This window comes from Mastigoproctus giganteus, chromosome 6, assembly GCF_048544385.1.
Source record: "Mastigoproctus giganteus isolate SK-2022 chromosome 6, ASM4854438v1, whole genome shotgun sequence".
NCBI lineage: Eukaryota > Metazoa > Arthropoda > Arachnida > Uropygi > Thelyphonidae > Mastigoproctus > Mastigoproctus giganteus.
Window position 1 is genome coordinate 230625807 of NC_143580.1, and position 19535 is coordinate 230645341.

Below are 19535 nucleotides of genomic sequence, written 5' to 3' on the forward strand. Positions count from 1 at the left end.
AAATGACTGCACTTATTATACCATTGTAAAAGTTTCTGAAAAGAACCACCGAAGATCTCCAAAGAGATGATGTTCAGTTTGGCAGTTATGTTTCTCTTTATGTCTTCAGCATCCTAAAATCTCTTTCCTTTGAGAGCAGTTTTCACCTTCAGAAAGGGGATTGTTTGTTTGGTTTTTAGGAGCATTAGCAACTAAGGCCGTATTGCTCCGAGAATATGCAGTGGTCATTTCCTGACCTTTCTGCATCCTCCGTATTTGGTGGTGATGGGCTCGAACCCTGGTCTAATCAAGAAGTGTGTGTGATACGCACTGTTGCTCCTTCCCACCTGGCTACGGAGGCGCCTTCAGAAAGGGGAAGAAGCAGAAGTCCACTGAATCTAGGATTGGGAGAATAGGATGGATGGTTAATGTGTAAAATGCAGTATTTTGCCAGAAATGTCTTCACAACAAGTGCAGAATGGGCAAGGGTCATTGTCATACAACAAGAACTAGCTGCCTTTCTCTCAAAATTTGGCCTCAGCCAGGAAATGCATTTCAATAGTCTACGATATAGTTTAGGACTAAAGCCTCAGGTTATGTAAATAGTTTAACTAATGTATAAGTATTTGCATTTCTGTGCATAGCCAACTACATAAGTAGTTATAAATTGGCATCATTAAGTATATCGCATATTGTGAATACTTTCAAAACTATACCGTAATCTAAATTACTCCATACCATCAGGCATCTCTCATATTGTGGATTTATACTTAGCAACTGGGTTGTCATCACTGCAACACCAGGGTATCTGCCCACCCACTGATGAGGAGCCAATAAGCTCTGAAATGGTGCCATATGGGTGATGGTATCCACCGAGAATAAGTAACAATAGTCTTCTCCTATGGTGAAGCATTACTTATTCGAGGTAGTGCAATATTGTGGCAACTCGTGAAGGTATTCACAATATGAGATATACTTAATGATGCAAATGCACTAACTTATACATTATTACAATAGTATTTGAAGCACCTGTACATAGAATGCAGCATTGACTCTCTCTCTCTCTGGTACAAATTTCTTGTGAGCCACATTGTTGAAATACACGATTTAAACTGAATCAATTTAAATCAAAAGGGGAGAATTTTTCTTCCTTGAATTAACTAAGTTTTTTGTACAACGAAAACAAATGGATCTTATTCTTGTTTAATCATTTCAGAGACTCTCATGCTGCAAAAACTAGCACTTATTTTTCTCATATGACTCAATACTAGTGGCAACTTTTCTGAAAAAATTAAAGTAAAATAAAACATTTAATCTAAAAAAGTGCACTGGTAGATGATGAATTGTGTATCCCCTACACACATTTTTATAAATGTTTTCAAAGCTAATTTGTGCACCAGACAGTACAGGTTAGAATTTTTTTTTTTTTTTTTTTTTTTTTTTTAGCCTTTTCAACAATGATTAAGATAAGTCAAATGAAATTCTGCACTTTCAGTATTCAATGAGTATTTTTAGGTTTGATCATTAACATCAATATCCTAGAAGTTTGTCAATGATTTCCTGAAGCGTCTGGAGTCCAACATGGTGATCAGCAGAATATTTTAACCCTTTCATCTAATTTTCTTGCACATCGAGTGCAAAATTCAATTTTATTGCATGAGTTCCAAAACATGTGGCATATCACTGTAGTGCCTGATTTTTGAACATGGAAATGAACTGCTAGAAGAAAATGGAGAAACCTCTAGTAGTTGTGCAATATTACACTAAATTTACTTTAATTCTTTGTGTCTAAAGAACTGAACCATGTACTGAGTTCAATCGATGTCACAATGTCAGTGGAGTTCCGGTGTCAATTTTACCATTCTACTAGGTAGGGTTTCAATCTGTAACCTGTATTGTAGACCGTGGTAGAATAGAAGAATGACCATAGAAAAATGGTCATTCTTCTATTATTTTAAATGTCACTTGTCAAATGTGTATCCGCTCAGAGCAACTTGGAACACAATCTGTGAAGGCAGGTGCATATTTTGTATTTTATTGCCATTAAAAACTTCATTTTCTGGAATATGAAAACAGGGTTTACTATAATGCTGAGACTTGACACCTCCCTTCCCATAAGGAAACATATCTTTCACAAAAAGAACAGAAACACAAAGAGAAAGAACTGCCAAATTTGTGACCACATCCAGTTTAAGACTGATACAAGATATACACACAAGACTCCTTTATAAAATTAATAACATTATTGTAGGAATAGGCTACACGATACAAACCTGAAACCACTTCCAGGTGATAGCGGATATCTTCCAAGGTTTTATTCACCAAATGGAAAATGTGAGTGCTGCAGTAGATGGCAGCACAATCACAAAACTAATCAGCTTGGTTTTGTCTTCAATTGACAACTTCTGTATGAGCTGTAATTTGTATAGTTTCATTCTCACACAGCAGTGTAACACATTAGCAACCACCTAGGTTGCTAAACAAAAGTGAAGATGCAATTAAACCAGAGATGATTGCACAGGCAGGAATCCTTTATGAATTTTCTATGCCACAGCAGAACTGTAGGTCTACTCAGTTGCTCCTAATTAAACAGTATTCAAAATTTACATGTAACAGCAGCTCACTGAACCAAAGTAAGCACTGTGCCTTCTTGGGAGTTGAAAAATTTTGCCATGATTACTGTTTTGTGGTTATCTACTGTGTTGTACACATCTTCCAGTTAATGAGTAAAGATATACTCTATTGCATGGAAGTTGTTTTTTGTTTTGTTGGAGCATTAGCAACTAAGGCCATATTGCTCCGGGATATGCGGTGGTCATTCCTTGACCTTTCCGCATCCTCCGTATTTGGTGGTGACGGGCTCGAACCCCGGTCTAATCAAGAAGCGTGTGCTGCGCACTGCTGCTCCTTCCCACCTGGCTACAGAGGCGCCAATTGCATGGAAGTGGATTCATGTTTGTACCAAGTATCTTACACAATGTTTTGGTTTTGTACATGTGTATGAGAAATGTGTATTATACAGGGTGGACATCCTGTATAACTCTTCATGTACAAGACAACAAAAATATAAGAAAGATCAAACAGTAACAAAAATATGAAAGGCTAATTATTAAAAATCATAATATCTTACTCTTTGGCCAAAATTAACTTCAAAGGAGCAATTTTTTGTTAGCACATGTGGATACAGAGCTTTGTAGCCCAACTGCTCTTTTGAAACCCTATAGGCAACTCCCTGAAATTTCCCATTCTTGGAAAATCCAATTTCAACTGTGTCAGATTTCATGTTCTGAAATTAAAAAAAGAGACACAACATCACCAAAAATAATGATGTAAATAATTTAAATTTAACAAAATAAATGCTAAGCAATAAAATTTCCATATTTAAAAAGTTATGTTCACATTGCATCACTTTTCAGACAAGTTTGATTATCAAATAACATAACTCAGGATTAAAACTTTTATACTGTACTTGAGAAATGGTTACCAATATAACCATTTATAACATATAACGCATCTATCTCGATTTTCCTTCAAGTAATGCTTGAAACATACGACGAAACCTCTATAAGCGACCATCTCCTCAATGACACCACCTTTACAAAAGACCAATATTTCTCAAAATTATATAAGTGTCCTGTGCATTAAAACTGTATTCTCTAAAGTGACCACTCTCTGACCCGAACGGGACCGTTAATCCACTTGTTTGGGAACCATAGATTTCTAGACATTTGTAATTCTCTAGGACATCCATTGCATACCTGACAGATGGTTAATCTAGTTGTTTGGCAGCCAGTGTTTTTCACAGATTTCTATGAATTTGGAGTTTCTGAAGCAACTATAAATATTGCTATTTCATTCATTTCTGATCTATCCATCTTCGAATATGGATGTGATAGCAGAAAAAACCAAAACGAAAATATTAAATTTAGATACGTTAAAGTCATATAAGATGCAGCAATGGGTTTACTGCAAAGACAGTTAGCAAAAAAGAATAATTGTGATAAAACTGATTCCAAAAAATTTTAAAAGAAAAAAAAAAAATTATCAAACAAGAAATATCAAGAAATTAACAAGTTATCACTTGCCTGGTTTTCCTCTAGTACAAGCCATGGTGGTGGGTGCTCATACTAGAAGAATTCCAGTAGGCAGTCCAACACTACAAGAACAAGCTTTAAAAAAGACATTTTCGACTAGCAGTGGATGGCTTAATACATTCTGTAAGAGAAATAACACTGTTCTGAAGGCTGTCATTTTCATTAACATATCTGTTAATGAAAATAATGAGGAACAGTGGATTTCACATATGCTATTCCTTAACACAATATGGACCCAAAAATATTTTTAATGTAAATGAAACGGGCTCCCTTTATTGTGCTTTATCAATTAAATCATTACTGTTTAAAGGTTATTATTCTTTCGGTTATAAAAAAAGAAAAACAGAGTGAACAAATTTACTGCGCATACATTCTTCAGGACAAAAACAACCATTCATGACAAGTGTTCTTTTTTTGTGTGTGTGTGTGTGTGTGTGTGTGTGTGTGTGTGTGTGTGTGTGTGTGTGTGTGTGTGTGTGTGTGTGTGTGTGTGTGAATGGTTTCACAATTTGGACAAAAATTTAAAAAAAAAAGAAGAAAACTTCAATTTATTACTTCTTCCTGCTAATACATCATGTGTTTTTCAACCAACAGACCAAGATATTATAACATTCAATCATTTAAATTGCTCTAGTATTAACCTATTTTAATTACATTAGTAGCAAATATGGACACAGCATGGAATGTTGAATACATAAAATTGGCCTGAAAATATTTGGTAAAAATATTATACAAAAGTATTAAATTAAATGTTGCATTAACTGTGATATTGACATGTTATAACTAATTTTATAAAAGTACAAAAAAGAAATTTTTCTCCTTGGACAGCAGATAAATGAAAACAACTATAGGGAATTTGAAGAAGATTCAGTAACATGTGAAAACGGGAAATAAGAACTTCACGATTCTGTTAGGAATCACTGATAACAAGAACAATTTATGTGAAAATGAATATAAATGATGAACTGTGTGTAAATTCCAAAAGACAGTTTATATAATGTTTTAGGACTTAAAAATTTATGTAATTTGGTAATAATAAAATGTTACAATATATGATTTTGAAACTCTTTTAGAAAAGAGAATAATTCAACAAAAAAAATCATCCAGACAAACTATATTACCCAAATATTTAAAAAATAATTTATTTATCAAAAGCGCTTTAAAATAAGACATTTCTACTGGCTTATTAAAGTATCTGATATATCATGATACATCTAACTTTTTATGTTTCTGCAAGGTGACTTCTATAAAAGACTAAATATACGTGGAATCAAAGATGGTAAGGTTAAGAGACATTTCACTGTTCAGTCATTCCTCGTATAGCACGTTAGTTCTGTTCCTAGAAACCCTCGTGCACTATAAACAGGCCCTATGAGGAAAATGGGGTTAAGTGTTGACCACCCAAGATTGAACACACATTTGTAACCAAAACATTACCAAACACAATAAATAATTGTAATAAAATATGTAAGTATTTTATTACGACTATTACGTAATAAAATATTGCTAATGCTTTTGCTTCTATCGTAAGCAAACTTGTTTTTTATTTGATTTTCTAATCAAACAGATTACAGCCGTTCCATATCTTCCAATTCTTGTGTCATAATCTAATGGATTTTAATTACACTTTCAGTTTTTCCTGCTATGAAAGTTGTTTTTATTTTCTCGGCATTCCTTGTAATTCTTGGCGTTTCCTCATTTAGGCCTGTACTACAAGCAATATCACATGGTCTTTCATTTCACTCAATGCGTTTCACAATTTCATATTTTTTCTCTATCGACAGAGGTGGACTGTCCATAAGCCTTACCGGGAAAACCCAGGTGGGCCGGTGTGATTTTGGCCATAAATGCTAGTATGAGGCCACTACAAATTTTCCCGGGTAAGAATTTTTGACCCAGTCAGCCTCTGTTTATTGATATTGTTTTTATTTTTCTCTCTGAATCTGTAGTGTCTTCACCAGGACGCTTCCTTTTCACACCTTAAGTATTTTACTCATTTTTAGGGAATAAAGCACAATTACAAAATGAGGAGGCACGCTTGATACACATAAACAAAGCTGCGTGCGTGTAGCAACTGAATAAACAACACCATGAAGGCAGAGACACACTATGAACACCTCACCAGCTCACATTTTACTAAAGCACATTTCTAGGGGTTACTACTATAAAACAATAAAAACAATTTCCAGCTGCATTTCTGCTAGTGGAATCTGTTATAAACTGGTAGTAAAGTCGATCTAATTGCATTTGTGATAATACCGATAGCTGGAATTGTGTGGGCTTTTACGTTATTACGGTGAAATGTGTTTTCCCTTCACTGATATAAAAAACAAATACGTTTTCAGAATCTTCTCTTCATTCCTATTGTGTTGTGTCCAGTTGGGGTTATTCCGCATTCGACTGCCATTTTTTGTAAACACAAAGGAGAATCGTGCATAAGCAAATTCGATTTGTGTTATATACTATATCGTTCCACTATTTATAAATTGTGTATGATCGAATTCGTGTAGTGTAAACACGTGTTATCCGAGGACTGTACTTTCAATTATGTAAAAGAATAAGAGATGTTTACCTCAATATGATACATAGAACACTTCCGTATGATACTCTCCAGAAATTAAAACGAATAACATTACAGTAAAAAATAAATTGAAAACAATTAAAAATCAAGTAAAAAAGTTTTAACGAAAACTTTTGCAAACAGTTTTCCCTTTCCTTCCCGGAGCTAACAACGATCTTCAACCATATGTAGTGAACACAGGAATGAAAATTACGGGATATGTGTGATCATGAATCTTGTGTCTTTGCACATGCACGTATAGGACCACAAATCGGAGATTAGATATGGATGACTAATGTTAATAGAATTCTCATGTAATTTCTGGAGAGTATCATAAGGAAGAGTTCTATGTATCATATTGAGATAAACTTCTCTTATTCTTTTACAAATATTGAAATCAACGTAGAACATCACACTGGTTTATACTATCACTTTCAATTACAGTCTAACTTGGTTATAATAAGTATCAAAGGACCGACAAAATTTCCTCATTATAACCATTATTCCTTATATCATTGATAGAGAAGATGGGAAAATGCCCACCGCCATTAGACAATGAATACTTTATATTAGTGATGAGCTAGTCTACCTCCTATTTTTTTTTAAAAATTATCAATAACTTGATAAAAAGATAGATTTGAAAAAAATAAAAGAAATATAAGAGAGAGGGGAAGGGAAAAAAGTATATATCGACATTATTTCTATTAATATGCATGTATAAACTACAATACACTTAATACTAAACACAATTTATTTCATTGTAATTAAAAACAATACTATTTAATAATCACTATGAATCTTAAAATTGTTATTTGTTTTAAAGATTTCACTTTGATATTTCATAAGTTTCCCATCAAAACACCCACGTTAAAAGCCTCAGTTCCTTCAAAAATTTCTGTTCTCTTTGATTGATCAGATGTAGAACTAGAAATCTTTTATAAAATCCTTCATCTCTTGATTACACTTACATCCATTGGTTGTAAAATTGATGTCACGTTGGGAGGCAGAAACACCAGCTTAATGTTGGACAAATTTTGAATGTGCAGGACAGTTTTTAAATTCTGTCGAGTGGAATTAACTGATGATGTTACCAACAGCAAATTCTAAGTGGGAAGCATTCAAGGAATTAATAGTGGAAGCTACTAAATGTTTCATGCCTATTAAGAAATATTGTTCAAGGTTTAGGCCTAAATGGTTGCCAAATGAACTAATGAGACGCGTGGCAGAGAAGAAAAATGCATGGGATGCATATAAATTATCAGGCAACACAGAGGCAGCCTATGGCAGATATAAGCTAGTCTGTAATCGAGTCACAAAGGAGGTTAGGCAGGCGGAGATTACGAGAAATCTTTAGCAAAGAATGCAAAGAAAAATAGCAAGGTTTCTTTACTTATATAAACTCTACAAGGAAGGGGATGAATCTGATTGGTCCACTTAATATCGATAGTTCAAATGTTGATGATCCTACTCAGATAGCAAACAAACTGAATGAGTATTTTGCATCTACATTCAAACACGAGGAGTTTATAGGTTTGAAAATGCCAGAAGGTTATCAAATTGTAACAGGGCGCTTAATGATTCTGTAATAACTGAGAACAAAGCGGAGGACAAATTTTTGAAGTTAAACATAAGAGAAAGGTACCTAGGGTGGATGGGATCTATCCAATTACCATATTTCCCCATGAATAAGACGCACCTTAATTTTGGGGCCCAAAATTTGGGGAAAAAAAAAAAAAATGTATTATATAAAGTTATTGAACTTATTCATAATAAAATTCATACAACTCATCACTGTCTTCATATATTGCCTTGTCCTCAGTTCCATCTATGGCATTTGAAATGCCACACTTCTTAAATGACTTGACAACTATCTCAATCTTGATATTATCCCAAGATCTTTTCACCCAGGTACAAACTTCTCCTATAGTTGGTTTCTTCACTCTTCCTGCTGATGTCAAATTGTCCACAGAAGACTTCATCCAATGGTTCCATTCGTCTCTCATCAGCTTTGAAGGGTTTGTTAATGCTGATACCAAGTGGTTGGAGCTGGGATGGCAAGGTATGATGGCAAGTTTTGTTTTTCGGTCTGCAGCAATCTTCTTTGTATTTTTTGTTATGTGTGCCCTGAACTGATGAAGCACCAATAGGGCAGGTTTGAGTAAGAGCCCACCTGGTCTCCTGCTCCAAACTTTGTCAAACAAGATCTTCATCCCATCCTGATCCATCCAACCCTTGTCACGAACGTCGACAATCACTCCTCGATGAATGTCTTCTTTTGGCATTGTTTTGCGTTTGAAAATCAGCATAGGAGGCAGTTTGGTTCCGTTGGCACAACAAGCAAGAACTGTATAACGGCTCTTTTCATGTCCACTTGTCTTCACAGTTACAGTTTTTACCCACTTATTATCAACAGTTCTCTTACTAGGGACATCAAATTGAAGGGGGACTTTGTCCATATTTGCAATCTGTCCCAACTCAAACTGATGTCTTCCGACATTGAATGACAAAACGATGAAATTCAAGGACCTTCTGCTCATAGCTTTCAGGCATCTTTTGGGCAAGTCTGGTGTGTGTGCACATGCTTAGTCCATTCCATTTCATGAACCTGAAGCACCAAATGTATTCTCCTTTAAAATCAGTAACTTCTCTTTCATCAACAATTCTTCTTGTAGTTAAACATGCTGAACCATCTTCAATTCCTTCTCTAAATCAGGCCATTTTGCTGACTTGCCTCTCATGGCCTTCTTCTGCTGTGGCGTTTTCAGTAGGGTTTCTTCTTCCCATAGCCAGTCTCAGATTGTTTTCTCAGTTGGAGGACCAAACTTACGTTCAGCAGCACGATTTCCATTAACTTTTGCAAACTGAATCACTTTTAACTTGAATTCAGCACTGTACGAAAATCTTTTCTGAGCCATTTCTGGGAAGAATGTGGCAAAACATAACCTAATATACTGGTAACAATAAGCGCAAAGACAACAAGCGTGAAAAAAATCTACAACCACTGTATAAGACGCACCCAGTTTTTAGACCCCAAATTTTTCAAAAACAAGGTGCGTCTTATACATGGGGAAATACGGTATATTAAAGGAGGCAGCAAAGGAACTAAGCAAACACGTAGCCATAATTATGAGAGCATCCTTGGACTCAGGGGAGGTCCCCACGGACTGGAGTTGTGCAAATGTGTCCCCAGTTCACACAGGGGAATCGAAGGGTAACACGAGTAATTACAGACCAGTTAGTTTAACTTCTGTTCCGGGTAAAATAATGGAGTCACTGGTTAAAGATGCATTGCAGGATCATCTAGACAAGAATGCAGCAATAATTCAGACACAGCATGGGTTTGTTAAGGGAAAGTCTTGTCTGACAAATTTGATTGGTTATTATGATGTGGTTACAAAGGAACTGGATGCAAAAAATAATTTTGATATCATATAGTTGGATTTCAGGAAAGCTTTTGACACTGTTGTGCATGGAAGACTACTGTACAAATTGGAGCAGATTGGTATTAAGGGTAAGTTGCTGCAATGGATAAAAGGATGGTTGAGTGGGAGAAGACAGAGGGTGGTAATCAATGGGTGCTGCTCTTCATGGGCTAATGTTATTAGTGGAGTCTCACAGGGTTCGGTGTTGCGTTCAGTTGTTTTGTATATTTATCAATGATATTGATGAAGGTATATCAGACTTAGTATCAAAGTTTGCAGATGATACAAAGGTTGGCAGGGTTGTTAATGACAGTAATGGCAGAGTGTTACTGCAACAGGATCTAGAAAATTTGGGCAGATGGGCTGAGAACTGGCAACTGAAGTTTAACCTTGAAAAATGCAAAGTACTGCATATGGGTAGAAGTAACCCCAAAGAAACGTACCAACTGTGTGGTACTACACTTAAGGAGGTAGAAAATGAAAAGGACTGGGAGTAATTGTGCAGTCAGATATGAAGTTTTCTGAGGAATGCAGACAGGCTGCCAGGGCAGGTCATGGGGTTTTGTCAATGATATATAGGAATTTTGCTAGCAGGGAGAAGGAGGTGATTATCCCTCTGTATAAGGCAATGGTCAGGCCACGCCTTGAGTACTGCGTACAGGTCTGGAGGCCTCATTTTAGGAAGGATGTAGATTTACTTGAGCGTGTACAGAGAAGGGCAACAAGGTTGGTGAGGGGAATGAAGGGATCCTCTTACCAACAGAGGCTTAATTTCTGCAAATTGCAGTTGCTGGAGACTAGGCACCTGCGCGGTGATCTGATTGAAGTGTATAAGGCCTTGAATGGGATGAGCACGCTGAATTCTAATGGGATCCTTCCACCTGTTCAGATTACGAACCTAAGGGGGCATAAATTTGAATTAAGAAAGGACAGATGTAGAATAGATGTGCGAAAATTTGCCTTTAGCCAGCGGGTGGTTAATTGCTGGAACAAACTTCCATTTGCCGTGGAAGTTGATAGGTTAAATAAATTTAAGGAGGAACTGGACAAATGTTTAGAGGGGATTGTTTTGTAATTTTTTTTTTTTGGCTGATGCTGCATAAGCTCATACGCTTTCTTGCATCACATGCCACCACTACTACTTTTTGAAGAAGAAAATATTTTATTGTTATATCCAAAGTCATCCCAGCTTTCTTGCTTGCAGTGTAATCCACAGGAACTTTCCTTGCATTTTTGAAACACAAGTTTTAATGATTTTCCAATAACAAAGTTTTTTTTTTTATCAGTTCCAGTCATATTTGTGTATGCGAGCACCATCAAGCAAGCCTTAGATTTTTTTTCTACCAACTCATTTCCCCCCCTTGAATAAAAATGTGTCAGGTGTCGAATCACAAAAAATTCCTGTTTCGTCATTGAAATCTTTCCTGATTTCTGCCCATACCCGGTCAATCCATTCATTTGCCATTATTGGATCTTCAGATCGAGATTCTTCACTAATTTTTGCATAAACGATGTTATGTCGGTTTTTAAATCAATCCAGCCAACTGTTAATACACGAAATCTTTGCGTCCAAATTGTTCAGCAAATGTTTCTGCTTGAGCCTTTAAGATTGGACAGTCTATTGAAAATCCAGCTCTTCTTTGTGTAGTGAGCTATTGAAGCAATGCTTCATCAATGTTTGTAACCTTGCACTTCCTAATTTTTTTTCAGTTATGTTCTTTTCCAGTGCCAATATGTAAACATCTTCAATCTTCCACAATGTTGATACACTTGAAGAGGACAAAGAAAACCTTTTACACACTTCAACAATTTTTGCACCATGTTCTAACTCACAAATACCTTTGACTTTTTCACAAATCGAGAGAAACTTTTTGTTTGTAGGCAGGTTTCTGCAAGAAGGGTTCGTCTGTAAATGATTTTACAGACGAACGATTTCAGAAAGATAAAATGATCTGCATATAAAATTCTTAGAAGTTCTGAAATGCATACAAAGTTCTTAGAAGTCCCATTTCCAAAATTCTTTGAAATAAATTTATGGTTCAGTGAATAGAAGACAATTTGCAAATAGGGTGATGTGACAAGCGGAATGCCAATGCACTATTGTATAGCCCTCGGAAGGACAAGGTCATAAACCAGCTACTAATCCACTGCAGGTGGTCATAAAGCTAATTCGCCCTTCTCATTTTCGTCTATTCCAAGAATTGGGTTTTTTTTTATACTTTCCGAGCAATTAAGAATGTTTCATAGTTACCAAAATCTGTTCAGTATATCAGTATAGTATACTTGTTATAATAGTGAGCGATTGTTTGTGAATATGTGTAAATTAACATCATTATGGCTTTTTGCTCATTACAGCTGTGATCTCATTAAAACCAAGTTCGACTGTATAAACATAAATCGATATCGATGGTTTGATTGTTGATGATCCTGCTCGGATAGATGAACTGAACAAGTATTTTGCATCTACATTCACAAGTGAGGAATTCTTTAGGAAAGTGGAGGATAGAAGCTTATGAAACTCTAACAGGGAGCTTAACGATTTTGAAATAACTGAAAGCAAAGTAGAGGAGAAATTGAAGTTAAACATAAGAAAGGCACCTTGGGGTGGGTGGATCTATCCAGATATATTAAAGGAGGTGGCAAAGGAAGTAAGCAAACCCTTATCCATAATTATGAGCGCATCCTTGGACTCAGGGGAGGTCCCCACAGACTGAAGATGTGCAAATGTATCCCCAATTAATAAGAGGGATCAAAGGGGGACACGAGTAATTACAGACCTGTTAGTTTAACTTCTGTTCTGGGTAAAATAATAGTCACTGGTTAAAGAAGTATTGCAGGATCACCTATACAAGACTACAGTAATAATTCAGACACAGCATGGGTTTGTTAAGGGAAAGTCTTGTCTAACCAATCTGATTGGATACTATGATATGGTCATAAAGGAACTGAATGCAAAAATTAATTTTGATATCACATACTTGGATTTCAGGAAAGCTTTTGATACTGTTGCACATGGAAGACTACTGCACAAATTGGAGTAGTATGGCATTAAGGACAAGTTGTTGCTATGGATAAAGTGATGGTTGAATAGGTGAGAACACAGAGTGGTAAACAATTGACACTGCTCTTTGTGGACTAATGTTGTTAGTGGAGTCCCCCAGGGTTTGGTGTCAGGCCCATTCTTGTTTTCTGTATTTATCAATGATACAGATGAAGCTATATAAAGCTTATGTCCAAGTTTGCAGATAATACAAAGATTGGCAGGGTTGTTAGTGACAGTACACTATGCAACAAGATCTACAAAAGTTGGGCAGATGAGCTGAGAAGTGGAAACTGAAGTTTAAAATTGACAAATGCAAAGTACTGAGTAAGTGTACAAGTAACCCCAGAGAAACACACTGTGTGGTACTACACTCAAGGTGGTAGATAATGAAAAAAAAAAAAAAAAACCTGGGGGTGGGTAATTGTGCAGTCGATGAAATTTACTGAGCAGCGCAGACAGGCTTCCAGAGCAGGCCATGGGATCTTGTCAATGATATACAGGAATTGTTGGTAGGGATAAGGAGGTGATTATCCCTTTGTATAAGGCCAAGGTCAAGGAATGCCTTGAGTACTGTGTACAGGTCTAGATGCCTCATTTTAAGAAGGATGTTCAGTTGCTAGAACTGAGTACAGAGAGGGGGAACAAGTTTGGTGAGGGGAACGAAGGAGTTTTCTTACAAAGAAAGGCTGAAGTTCTGCAAATTGCAGCGTGTAGAGACTAGGCACCTGAGAGGTGATCTAATTGAGGTGTGCAATGACTTGAATGGTTTGAGCAAGCTCAATACAGATGGGATTCTTCCTCTTGCTCAGATTACTCACCTGAGGGGAGATAAATTCAAATGGAGGAAAGGCAATTGTAGAATAGATGTGTGGAAATTTGCCTTTGGCCAGAAAGTGATTAATGGTTGGAACAGACTTCCATCTGTTGTGGTGGAGGTCAACAGTTCAAGGCAGAACTAGACAAACATTTAGAGTGAATGAATGGTCAAAATGAGAAGGGGTTGTGTGTTTTTTTTTTTTTTTTTTTTTTGGTTGATGCTATATAAACTTGCTTTCTTGCATCATATGCCTCTACTAATGCTAATGCTCAATTCAGTGGTTAGGTTATCTATGTATTTCCATTATGTGTGTACATCCATTATGTAATGGTTCGATCTGTTTTATATATATATATATAAACAGATCGAACCATTATATATATATATATATATATATATATATATATATATATATATATATTCTCATAGATGGAAAACTCCTTTTCTCTGTTTGTCCTATTAGCGAGTGATTACTTGTAATCAGCCTAACCCTTTCTCCCTTTCTGTGCTACAATTACAAATTATATGAATTATCCTGTAGCCAAAAGTCTGATGTATTTCTACCTATCACACTGTCTTTTTCGCATTATGGGGACCATGGAGCACAGTAAACACTGTCTTTTCGCATTCTATTAAATTAGCCAGCTCTGTCTTCATACATCTTGGTATCCTCCACATGCCATATTTGGTTAATCTGGGGGTTCGAACTTGTTAATGTGGCATTTTGAAATGTCAGTTATAATACATTCTATCTTCTGACTAGTGATGTAAGTTAAATTCAGTTATATTACAGGGCCTCTGCTGTTTTGTGAACAGTGCTCACAAGTAATAAGGTGAGCATGGTTAGAGTCCTCATATATAAAGTCTTCAATCATTGCTAAGACAGAGAGATGTACTACAGATATGATTTTGTGTAAGTACATGGCTCTGAGGTTAGGACTTGTAAAGAATCCTTCAGTTTGGGAGACGACATTAAACGCAAGATGCGGTGTTGGTTGCCATTGTGTTTACCCGAGTAGGGCCTTGGCAACAAGTAAATGTTTATATTGTAAATATTGTTGCTGGCTCTCAGGTCTGGGCAACCTGGGAGCAGGATTGCGGGCAACCACCAGTATTGCATTACCTCCAGTGGGTGCAGGATTTTGTGCACATAAGCACATATAGGACAGTAGACCCAGGCCGGCAGCTGCCCAGGTATTCACTGATCCCTGGTGGCGAAGTGGCCTAGAGTTTCTACACCAACATAGAGAACAAAGTTGGAGATGGGCTACTGCCTTGGAGCCATCATGTGATGTGCGTGCGTGCGTGCACGCACGCACGCACAGGTGGGGGTGGAATGAGCACCCCCCAATGCTTTGAAGAAGCGGGGTAATATTGCAAAGTGATTGCCGATCTCAACACAAGGAAAATAATTAAACTGTGTATCAAGTTTATAAATAAAAGACAAGCATTGCTGAAATTAGATCAGTGTTTAATCTGCATATCAATATCAAGCAGTTGTTAACTTCAGATGTCTTTACCTTTACAGAACTGATTTATTGATTGTTTAAGAATATCTGATCTGATGTGTTATGGCACCTCACAAGAGTGCTTCTGTTGCCGCCGTGGTCCTTTTTGGTCAAAAGCACGACTCCTCCACACCTTCTATATTGTCTGTCATTCCTAATTACCTTATGCAGTTAATCATTTCCCTATTTTTGGTGCCAGCACTAGATATCCTAAACTGGAATCAAAGTCATTTATTTTATTGACAACAATCCTGCCACTGTTGTAGACAGTTTAGGCCATGTGTTCTTGGGTTATTCACTAATACACATCTTCTGAAGTTATGTTTGCTGCCCTAGCATTAGTGTCCCATTCACTTAAACACATCTTTCAAATATCGAAACGCTTTGGCTTTTCAGGCACTGTGCTACATCTCTTGATACGTGCAAACATTGATTTGACCTATATCATCAGTCAGATGGATAAATGTATTACTCTTGACCTCATCCCTCCCATCATAACTGGCAGTTCCCACAAACATTTATATGTGTACTCAATAAAAATGGCAGCAGAAACCCTGCACCTTCCTTGTTCAATTATATTCCATCTATACATGGGATATAATTGAATACTTAAAAATATGTGCCCTAGTGATAATATATTTCTCCCAAAAGCCTTGCAGAGTATCAAGACATGATTTAGCCAAAGGCTTTTAGCAGTTTTCCATTTTGCCAATGATACTGGGAAATACTGTTGGATCACCTTTATTTAAATGTATTCTGCTAAAAAATAGCAGAATACATTTAAATTACCTTTACTTATACATGCAGGCCACAGTTTATCCATGCCATTAGCATATAGCTCCACCTATCCTGCCTAGGAAAAATTGAAAATGCAATTCTAACCTAACTTGCATTTTTTTCTAGCACAGTCCTATATTTGTCTAACAAGTTGTTTTTTTTGTATAATTAATGCTGCTAGATCCCACAGGAATGCCAATTCTCTTTTCAGCCCCTTAAAAACTGACTACCTTAGTTTTAATTCCAGTCTGTTTCCATATTACTTTCTAATTTTTCTGAAAATTGAGCAATTACTGCAATTGAGCAATAATCTGCAATTACTTTTACTGGGAAATAATGTGCATTTGATTATTCTCCCTGTGAGTCATAAATCAGCAATTTAACATCCTGCAGATCACTAGATACTGGAATCCCTGGTAAGTCCCCTTGGACATCAACTAATTTAGTTTTAGATTGGTGCACTCCTTGCATATGGCTTTAAAGTTGAAAAAATTTTATTACCATGGTATATTAACACACTGATTTGAACACGTGCACACACTAGTGATAACAATTTGGATGTTAAAACTTGAAAAATCATTAAAGATGGTGATTATGAAATACGGGTTTGCAGATTATACCTTTTCACAATTGTTCTATTTTTATCAAGTGAAGGAAAGTGAATTTCTCAAATCTTAATCATGTATCTGCATATGTGTGAGCATAATTTCAATCTGACAAGATTAGATAACATGAACGTATCTTTAACAACCTTGTTATGCAAAAAATTATATCATACCACACCAGCAAACCAAGCAAAAATGATTCATACCTCATTATAACCAAAATGTTTCAACCTGTCTTCACAGTGGTGACCATGTTTGATTATTATTATTATTTTTTTTAAATGAATGGTAATCCAGTGAAATATTTTAAAACTTACCAAAAATGCAGCAACACAATCACCCTCCATAAACGGTGTTCCATAGTCTTTAAATTGACAATTAGTTGATGCCTTTCCTGTACCACCATAGCCATATGACAGTGGATCCTCACCTAATCATGGTTAAGTTAAAAAAGAGCATTATATAAATTAACCTTGTAATTAATTTAGTTAGATACATGTCAGTTTTATCATTACAAACTAGGCTAGGAAGGGTGGTTAAGAATTTAAAAAAATAAATTTTCCCCTATTAAAAATTGATAATTTTAATTAAATTCAGTTTTTCAATCTACAGCTCACCTCTTTTCACACTACCTTCAGAAGCTTAAACTACCATGACTTACCTGAGGGTCACTGAAGGCTGAGTTTCAACATTTTTATAAATTTTTAAAATTAATAAAAATGAAAACTTTGTACATAAATATAGTGTCAGGTGGGTGTCACCAATACACCAGGAGTTAATGGATGGGGGAAATAGGATAATTTTTTTGGCTGATGGTGTATACGCATCATGAATATCTTTTTATCAAGTTATTGAGAATTTAAAAAATACAGGGTAGATTTAACTCGTCACTGATATAGTGAGCAATGGTTAAAACAATGATGTCAGTCCTTTAATGCTCATTATAACCAAGTTTGGCTGTATTTTCATTGCTTTCTTGCATCATATACCTCTACTAAAGCTAATTAGCTGGACCTCCCTTTTCATGAAATGAAGCACACCAATAACAGCATCACATATTTATTCAGGGTATAAAGCAGGTGGGAAGACTGCTGTATGTGCAATTCAGTGTGAGAATGGGTAAGATGAAAGATTTAAATAATTTTGAATGTTGTATGGTAGTTAGCCCCAGATATGCCAGTATGAATATATCAGAATGTTAAATCTGCCTGGGTTTTTCAAATACAGCCATCTTGGGTATACCAGCTGTGGTCCAATAACCAAATAACGTCGCTGACAGAAATCCTAGGTAAGAAAAATACCAAGGGTCAAAATTAGTTGACAAGATGTGCGGTTACAAGAAATGCTAGTCAGTCACAAACTTGATACAACAGCAGTAAGCCCAGATATTCCAGAATGTACAACACTGTCATGAATGGGGTACTGCAGCCAATGACTGAAGTAGCTCCACTTCAGTCATTGGGGGTGGGGAGTGTACAGCAGCTACTACAGGCTCAGGAACACAAATACTAAACAGTGGAAATTTGGAAAAACATTGTTGGTGTGACGAATTCCAGTTATTGCTGTTTGAGGCTGACAGGAGGACTAGAATACAGCAAAAAAAAGCACCAGTCCATGGATCCATCTGGTAAGGTGTCAATAATGCAAGCTGATAGGGGTGGTATAATGGTGAGGGGAGTGTGGTTCACATTGGCTTCCCTTGGATACCAGTGAAGGAACATGTAAATGCCACAAGTCTGGAAATTGTTTCTGACTGTGCATATCCAATCTGTAAACAGAATAATGTATCTTACAACAGAATGTATCATGTCACAAAGCCAGAGTTGTAAATAAATGGTTAAAGGAACATGGGAGTGAATTCAGCTACTGTGGTGGTCATCCCAGTCACCATATCAGTATCCAATTGAAAATCTGTAACAGGTGGAATGAAGTTTTCAGAGTAGAGATCCATGAACAAACAGTCTACAATGATGTGAAATGCAACTGAGTCAATAGGGACAAGTATCATTGTGAATACTTTCAACACCTAACTGAATTCATTCAGGATGAATCCAGGCTGTTCAGAAAGCTAAAGGGGACCTACTAGCTCAGTGGTTTGACCTTTTTTTAATAACGGTACCACTAAGTAATTTATTTTATTTTGTGGCACCCCTACTCAATTCTGCCTGTTAGATCCGATTCTGTGTGTGTGCATGCGTGTAATATTTAAAAAAAACATGTTACGTGATAGTTATTAGAATAACTATAAACAAAATTACAATTCATAATACAAATTATATTTATATAATTTGTATTATGATTGGACAGTACAAGCTGATTGAACAGTACAAGGTTTCTCAAAATGGAAAGTGGAATGCAATGTGCTTTCATCGGCAAAACTATGGATAGGATTTCCAGTCAATGGAAGAAGGTTGTTATTGTTATTTGGTTTATTAGGAGCATTAGCAACTAAGGCCATATTACTCTAAGATATGCAGTGGCCATTCCCTGACCTTTCCGCATCCTCCGTATTTGGTGGTGATGGGCTCGAACCCCGGTCTAATCAAGAAGCTCGTGCTACGCACTGCTGCTCCTTCCCACCTGGCTACGGAGGCACCGGGAAGATGGTCATTAATATAAAGAGGAAAAGAGTGAGTGAAAGAACAAACTTGGGGGACACCGGCATTAGTGGCTTGCTGCAGATATTGTTCCAAGTACCAAGTATGACAGGTTAAAGCTTGCTACTCTGGA

General features: G+C 36.4%; 1 protein-coding gene across 3 annotated transcripts in view; it reads right to left on the reverse strand.

The window, feature by feature from the left end:
- LOC150085071 (heterogeneous nuclear ribonucleoprotein U-like protein 2) overlaps window positions 1–19535 on the reverse strand; it is a 372157-nt gene that overhangs the window by 97245 nt on the left and 255377 nt on the right. For all 3 annotated transcript variants that reach the window (XM_090376770.1, XM_090376771.1, XM_090376772.1), the window contains 2 exons: window positions 17123–17235; window positions 3110–3265 (listed from right to left, as the gene is read on the reverse strand). In XM_090376770.1, coding sequence (XP_090232896.1) covers window positions 3110–3265; window positions 17123–17235 — 269 coding nt within the window. The remainder of the gene's footprint in view (window positions 1–3109; window positions 3266–17122; window positions 17236–19535) is intronic.